The sequence below is a fragment of the Sinocyclocheilus anshuiensis genome, unplaced genomic scaffold (genome assembly GCF_001515605.1).
Source record: "Sinocyclocheilus anshuiensis isolate Anshui unplaced genomic scaffold, SAMN03320099.WGS_v1.1 scaffold207, whole genome shotgun sequence".
NCBI lineage: Eukaryota > Metazoa > Chordata > Actinopteri > Cypriniformes > Cyprinidae > Sinocyclocheilus > Sinocyclocheilus anshuiensis.
The window spans coordinates 2,728,643-2,737,234 of NW_015551045.1; the positions used below are offsets into that span (position 1 = coordinate 2,728,643).

At 37.0% G+C, this 8,592-nt stretch overlaps 1 protein-coding gene across 1 annotated transcript in view; it reads right to left on the reverse strand.

The window, feature by feature from the left end:
- Positions 1-8,592, reverse strand: part of LOC107661770 (serine/threonine-protein kinase 26-like) — a 28,689-nt gene that overhangs the window by 542 nt on the left and 19,555 nt on the right. Inside the window, exons 4-9 of the mRNA XM_016451538.1 lie at positions 7,813-7,970; positions 4,880-5,065; positions 4,038-4,183; positions 2,908-3,001; positions 2,754-2,816; positions 1,672-1,805 (exon numbers count right to left, since the gene is read on the reverse strand). Coding sequence (XP_016307024.1) covers positions 1,672-1,805; positions 2,754-2,816; positions 2,908-3,001; positions 4,038-4,183; positions 4,880-5,065; positions 7,813-7,970 — 781 coding nt within the window. The remainder of the gene's footprint in view (positions 1-1,671; positions 1,806-2,753; positions 2,817-2,907; positions 3,002-4,037; positions 4,184-4,879; positions 5,066-7,812; positions 7,971-8,592) is intronic.

The following is an 8,592-nucleotide window of genomic DNA, read 5'->3' on the forward strand; positions in this document are numbered from 1 at the left end:
TGAAAGAAAGCTTGAATTCTATACTGCTGCCTAGCGTGGACTCAAATCACTTGCCGTCATTTCGGGAGCTTAAATGCATGTTTGTGTAGAAATCCCCCCATCGCTTACAGAAGCAGGCTACTCGGAGTAAGTGGAATGTCTTTGGAGCAAGAGAGCTCTGAAATTAAAACACAAAACAGGACCACCCCATACAAAGTGTGCGCAAGTGCATATTTCCTTCAAAAATACAGTATAATTCTACCCTTGTATAAAAATATTAGCTCAAAAAAAAAAAAGCAAGACACTGTAAAAAGAGGGCGTTACTGAGAAATGAAGGGCAAAGTATTTCGCTACAGTCCTGTGTACAAAAAGGTCTAGAAATTTAAGACGAATTATCTTGCCAATTAAAAAAAAAGTCAAACTACAAAAGTGAAAAGAATAAAACTGAAATTCTCTATTGTAATGGGCCAGAAGTGGAGGTAGCTTTTGCACAGCAAATTTCCTCTTATTTTCCTAGCAGTTTAAATTGTATCGATCTTCATTAACCAGCTGTTTTTCTTTTTTTGATTGCTTAAATGAGGTATTTCTATTCATTTTGACTGATATGATATGCATGTAATCCCATACAGCAGTTCTGTAATGCTACAGTTAACAGTGTGTCGAGAGAAACAAAGAAATCCCAAACCAAGACGAACGAAAAGAAACTGTTTATCTCCCAAACGTATATATTATTGATCATAGTTTAAAATAAAGTAATGGATTGGGACATCAAATACATAAATATATGCTATCCAAAAGATTTACCTAATGCGCTGTAGAGCAGATCTACTCGACTGGTAAGGATATTTTGTGTCTTTTAAAGTAAAATGTGGAATAAAATAACAGTAACACACATCCTTGGGCACCATCAGAAGACTAATATAAGAAGCCAAAAGCTGTGTTTGTAAGAAACAAATCCATCATTAAGGTGTATAAACTTCAAACCATCACTTCTGGCCAAAATATGAGTCCAGTTTGGATAACGCTTCCTCCAGTGAAAAAGTCCATCTCCTGTTGTCTCTCACATCAAAACCCAGCCACGTATTTGTTTAGAGCTGTTTTGGCTTGTAAATGGTGCTTGATCTGTGCAGATTTCACTCCTGATTCAGACCTAAATTACTTTTTTCACTGGAGGAAGCATCATTATGGATCAATGACTCATATTAAGCTGGAAGCAATGGTTTCAAGTTCAAACTTGAAACTGATGGATGTGTTTCTTACAAAAACGCAGCTTTTCTCTTCTGGTCTGGATTACTGTGATGTTTTTATCAGCTGTTTGGACTCTCATTCTGACGGCACCCATTCACTGCTGATAGGATCCACTGGTGACACTGCAATGCTACATTTCTCCAAATCTCATGAAGAAACATTTGCAGCAATTCTTCATATTTTGGTGAACTATTCCTTTAAGAGATCTTAGTAAATAAAATATCAATCTACATGCATTAAAAGCAAAATAGTGCAATAAGATATACTAAACATGAAGGGGGGTCTTGCAGAACAATAAAAAAAATCCCAAATATTGGTCAGTAATAACGGTCTTGATATATCAGTCAACCGCTACTTCTAATGTTTACTGCTACAAAATAGTACACAAACACTAGGCTGTAAACAGTTGCCCGCTGTCAGAAACATGTCAGTAGTGTGTCTGACCTCTGCACCCTCTCCAGGATGTGGCTGATCATCCGGTCTGTGACACCCGGACAGATGTCTTCAGCCACATGCAGGCTCTTCTCCAGCTGCTCCAGAACTCTCGTCGTGTCATCGTCACTGTGCTGCGATTTTAGCTACAACACAAAGGCCACATCAACTCATGTTCTGTTATACAGTCAACAATCCCACTTTTGTTTTCGCAACTACATAGCTAGACTGATTTCAGGTCACATGATGATTCTGAATGGCATTTTAATTTCGGTTTAGCTCTATTCCCCAAACAGGACCATATGTGACCCTGGACCACAAAACCAGTCATAAGGGTCAGTTTTTTGAATTTGAGATTTATACATCATCTGAATAATGCTGAATAAATAATAGGACACTATTTGGCTGAGATACAACTATTTGAAAATCTGGAATCTGAGGGTGCAAAAAAAAAAGAAAATCAAAATATAATCAAAAATTAAGTTTTGAAATATTTCTGGTAGGAAATTTACAAAATATCTTAATGGAACAAGATCTTTACTTAATATGCTAATGATTTTTGGCAATGTATTGTTGGCTAGGGCTGGACAATAATTCAATATCAATATGTATCGCGATATAATTTTTTTCAATAACGGTGATATGATTTTTAAACACATTTCCGATATTTCAATATACATTACCAGTTTCCCATGCATTGATTTATTTGTGCCGTTTGACTTCGTTGAAAAAACATGAGCACTGCACGTTTCAAAATCATAACACGGTGCGGGTGTTTTATATGAATGTATCTCTGAAGGGAACCGACTGTCTTCAGAAAAGTTTCGATGGCATTTTCATTTGATCTGATTAAAATTGATCAAAAGTGATGATAAAGGCATTTATAATGTTACAAAAGATTTCTATTTCAGATAAATAGTGTTCATATTGATATCGTAATTATATCGTACCGACCGAAATTAAGAAATATATCATGATATCAATTTTGGCCATATCGTCCAGCCCTATTGTTGGCTATTGCTACAAATATACCCCAGCGACTTAAGACTGGTTTTGTGCTGCAGGGTCACATATGAGAAGACAAGCTGCCCTACCTCTGAAAAAACAGGAGCCATGACGGTGGTTAAACTGCCTGACTTCTTCTGCAGTTCTTCGTCCTGAAGGGAAGAGATCAAAAACACAACATGTTCTCAATAATCAGTTACTAAATTTCAACACTGAATATCCAAATCATCATGCAGAACTCACCATTCCATTGGGCTGCTTCTTTTCCGGCTTCTTCTTCCGGACGGTGGTGAAGGACCACTCAGGAGACGAGTCGCTGTCCTTGCTGCTGGGCTCTCTGTTGGGCACACAAGAAGAATCCACTGAGATGTTCAACTCGCTGTGTATGTGTCGTTTGTCACATGAGAAAGAAAGAGAAAAACCCTATGGGCCTCTTCAGTCACTTTTGACCAAACTTTTTTTTATTTTTTCGCTTCATTGGAATGAGATGACACTTGGTGACTTTTGTCATATTAGCTATGTGAATGCACAAAAATCATGAGCATTATTTTAATGTTAAAGGATACAAAAAAAAAAAAAAAAAACAGAAAAAAATAGCTAATAAAAATGTTATACATATTGCATAGTATCATAATATACCCCCAAAATTTACAAAAAGAAATATTATTGAACAAAACCGTGAAGGTACGAAGTATTGAGCTGCATGAGCAGAACATGCTTGTACAATATAAATATAAACAATATGACATACCCGCACAAAATGGAGTTTTCACATTTTATGAAATGTTGACATTTAAAATATAAAATGTTTGAATATATGATTTAATTTTTCACTTTCTTGTCAAAACTAATAGTGGATGGCATTTTAATGAGAGCAAAACTGACAAATAGTGTCATGAAAATTGTATTTCCACTGAAAGACATCCTCTGAATTAAAAAAAACTGTTTAAAATGACTAGAACTAGATCTTGAGAATAAAGGCTGAATCTTTTGATTTTATAACTTCATGCACTCTAATTGAAAACAAACTGCATTTTTGTTAACAGCCAGATTTTTATTTTTTTTTACAATAAACAACAAAACATGGTGCTGTTTGGCTTAGATTAATTAATTGCGCCCTCTTGTGGACTGTTGTTTTAAATCTGTTTAGGGCAGAGGTTCTCAACTCTTGCCTTCGAGGTCCACTTTCTGGAGAGTTTAGCTGCAACCCCAATCAAACACACCTGAACAAGCTCATCGAGGTCTTCAGGATCACTAGAAAGCTACAGTGTTTGATTAGAGTTGGAGCTAAACAGTGGCTCCCAAGGGCCAGAGTTGAGAACCCCTGATTTAGGGATTTTGCGAATGCATTTGCGTGCTCGCTGCATGCTTACGAGTCGGAGTCAGAACTCGATTCTCCGTCGCTGTGACCCTCGGCTTTCCAGCGCTTCAGCCGGTCAATGAGCTCGGAGAGGTAGGATGTCTTCTTGGCATATTTAACGATGAATTTGTGCTTCAGGAGTTCCTTTGCTGTTGGCCTCTGAGAAAAGTAGATATGACATTTTATTACCTTTATCACTTTACAAACACATCAGCACAAGTTAGCGCTGCACAGTTTAATGGTGCACCAGTCGTATAATCAAAATACTTTTCAAAACAGCACAGTACTAAATACTCTGTCATGTGAAGCTCAGATGTGGCACTGGCATATATTATACCTTAATGCACACTTAAAAAAATTTCCATGGCCATTTTACCTAAATAAAAGCATTCTGTCTTTCCCTATTTAAAGTATACATCCTGTTTTATGGCAAATTCTTACATTTAATCAAATTCATTTAGAATAGTAAGACACTATAAGCTGTTACCAATCGAATTAAATCAGTATCAACAAAACCCATTTTTGCACTGCAGAAATAGCACAGAATCTGCATCTAAAGCAGTATTTAGATGTACATAATTACAATTGCATAAATAACTTTTTTTTTTAAATATGAAATTATACATTCAGGAACAAAACAAGTTGTGTCTTCATTTGGAATCATTTTCATTGGCGACAGAGCAAAAACACAATATTGACAATATTCTGGAAAAACAGTACTCTTGGTTGTGTGATGCTGCATAACTGTAAGTTCATACAGGGGCATTTTTGTCCCTATATATTGAAACTTTAGTGACAACCCTAGTGTAAGTGCAGCATTCCTACATGAGAAAGCAATGCTTGAACTGTGCTTACAAATGTAGGGTCTTTGTTGAGACAGGAGTCCACAAACTCTCTGAAAGTCTTGGAGAAGTCTCCGTTGAGGGTGGGTGGTGTGTTCTTGGGGATGTGGAAGAGCACTCTCATGGGGTGCATGTCTGAGTTCGGGGGCTCGCCCTTGGCCAGCTCAATGGCAGTGATCCCAAGAGACCAAATATCAGCCTGAGAGCAAAACAAACAACTTCACAAAGCTGAACACATATCGAGCTTGCCATGACAGAATTATTTTGAGAATAAACCAAAAACACACAAAAAAAGAGCAAGTCCTTTGCTTAATTTTGTGATGCACCAAAAGTTCAGCAACCAAAATTTTCCACCAAAACAGCAATTTTCAGTTTCAGCCGAAATCGTTTTTAAGGGCCAAAAACACGGACCAATTTTTTTATTTAAAGGCACAATATGTAAGATTTTTTTATTAAAATATCCAAAAACCACTAGAACAGTTTTATATATTTTGGTGACTTGTGTACTTACACTATCCCAAATGTTTCGAAGAACGTTTAAATCCAGAGAAATATGCAATTTTAACTAGTGACACGGACCGTGTCTATAGTGTCATTGTGTCGCCTGCTAATGACGTCATAACCCCTCGATTTCCGGTTTTGTTTTGTAGAAAGCATGGAAACACCAAAGATGCTTTAATATGTTGTGCGTTTTAAGAGACCGGTGACGACCGCATAGAGTAGCATTATAACAGAACTTTCAAATGTATCTAGTATGATAAAACAGCGCTGCTTTACCCCACATACTCACGACCGGAAGCAGCAGAAGCGGTCGACTGTGGCATAATAAAAGCTCCGCTGCTTTCGAGCCGTGTCGCGCTCGTTCAGCGCCTCGTTTCGCTTCGACGGCTTTCAGCCTCAGCCTGCTTCATTCTACTACGTTAATAAATCATTAGCTCTTCCATGAACATGATTTCTGCCCGAGTCCCGTCGAATTGCATCAGCTGTGGGGATGAAGACCACAAGTCCCATGATCCCACACTCAGTCACTGCATCAAACTACGCCTTTGCTTCTTTGTTTAGTTTGAATACGCACCCTCTAGCGGCGAAAATTACATATTGTGCCTTTAAAGGGATAATTCACCCCAAAATGTAAATCCTGTGATACAGGTTGTTCCAAACCTGTGTAAGTTTCTTTCCTCTGTTGAACATAAAATATATTTTGAAGAATGTTAGTCAACAAACAGTTGACGGTAGCCATTGACTTCCATAGTATGGAAAAAAACAATGCCATGGAAGTCAATGGGGACCAGAAATTGTTTGGTTACCAACATTCCTCAAAATATCTTTTATGTTGAAGAGAATAAAGAAAATCATACGGGTTTAGAACAACTTGAGGGTACGGAAACGATGACAATTTTCAATTTTGAGTCAACTATCCCTTTATTTTTTTCTCTGATGGCGTTTTAACTGTCAGTGTTAATTTTTTTGTGACAACAAATATTATGAATTCCTAATGACAAACTCCTTACTGTATAAGCATATAAATAATAAAACATTTAATGATTTGTGGTGATAATACATCATGAAACCCAATACAATTATGATTTCAATGAATATCTACAAAACATTTGCTCAACCCCACAAAGCACGATATCATTCCACTGAAGGGTAAATTATTGGCAAATATAAGCATTCACGACTTCACGGACTCATGTGAGATTGTAATTCAGGTGAATATGCCGGTTTGTGTTTTTTCCTTTTCTTTTTAGTGCAATGGCAGCCGCTGTGGCATTTGTTCATGATGAGAGACAGCTTTAGTCATTCAAAAAGAAAACAAAAAAAACTTTTTTTTTAGTCAACCTTAAGACTAAATTTGGATTTACTTGGTTAAAAACCTTTTTAAAAGTTTCAACAGAATAAAACAAGTTTCTCTAAAGGCTGGAAGTATTACAGTCCTGTACAATAACAAATGGACCAATATTTTTGAGACTATAGTTGATGTAACGTCAGTCCCAATAGTCAGATAGCGTGGAGCAACAAGAACAAATTTAGCTAAGGATGTTAATTAATCGATAATTATGTAAAAAAATAATCTTATTAATGAATCAATTTGAGCACAAATATGTCCAGTAATCCTGCGAGCACAGGATGAAAACGCTGCATATAAAATAATCCAAAGACATAAGTGCTGGAGTGTTTTCTTGTACATTAAGATGCACTACAAACAATAAGACTGCATGCAATGTGTCACAATATGACAAAACATTCTGAGTCACTCAGCCTGGTGATAAGCAGTTTTTTTGTTTGGTGGAAGAATACTGTTTTTATTAATATCATTACACTTTATTTGCTCTGTTTTATTTTGTGAAACCTTACAACGTATATGGAATAACCATTTTATAAAAGCAATAAGCCCCAAGAAGCCGTGGTTTACAGTGAATTTATAACAGTTAAGGGGCGTTGTTAGACACGACGTGAAGCGGAGTTGTGAAACCATAGTAAGGTTTCACAAAATAAAACGGAGCAAAAAAACTCATCATGAGCCTGCTCTACATAGAAAACAGCAATGTAATTCTGGAAAAGTTTACTTTCATAGTGTTGAGATTGTACACAAGACTGCTAGTTTATTAAGTGTTTAAAGGCCTTTCCACTCTTGAGCGCGAAAAAGCTAAACGAATATCGGATGCGCTGGAATAAAACAACAGATTCCTATGGATGCTTCCACACAGACCATGAACATTCACGCACCGAAAATGCGAATGTGTTTTTTTCGAACCAGTCCGACAATTCTTTTCAGTTTCGCAAAGCGAAAACATGGGCCGTCCAATAAGATATGAGCATTACATCACATGGCCAGAGTAACTGCTGTTACCCAAAAGGTCGATGCAGTAGCGCTAAAAGCTCAGAAGACATTGAGCACGAGCGCAAAAACACCCAAGTAGAGGACTTTCAAGAGGGACGTACCTTCGAGTCATAGGCAGACTGCTGGATGACCTCCGGAGCCATCCAGAACGGTGTACCTACAAACGTCTCTCTTTTGATCTGCGTGTCTGTCAGCTGTCCCGCCACACCGAAGTCTGCCAGCTTCACCTCACCAGACTCAGACAACAACACGTTGGCAGCTGTAACCGTGTAAAAACAAGACACAATGGAGACCAACAGACATGGCAGCTTTTACTATTACTCAAATAAACAAAAACTGATGAATTTTTCCATTTCACGATTAAATGTTTTCACAGTAGGAACAGGAGAGACCATGTAGTCAAAGAGATAATTTCAACACCTTTGCAACATGTTACGTTGTTTTTGGGCTCCTTTTGACTGCAATCATCCGCAGTACATAAACACATGCCTTTGAAACATTCTGTTTGTAAGTAAGTCTTTTTTCACACATTCACATGGCCATGACTCTCTGATGTTGGTCACATTTTACATCTAACCTTTTTTTAGTAAGCGTTTTATTTTGATTGTTAATTTTGTAATTGTTGACATATATAGGGCTGCATGTCTTGGGCATAAAATTATATTGTGATTATTTTGTTATATATTGCAATTTGGATTTTATTTCAAATGAAAATGTCTCACATTGCTACAGTCCAGACACAAACAACAGAATTGCTGCTAATAGAAATAGGGCTACAGATGAATCATATTGTGACCATGGTAACTGCTTCTCTCAATTTATTAAAGGTCCCATGGCATGAAAATTTCACTTTATGAGGTTTTTTAACATTAATATGAGTT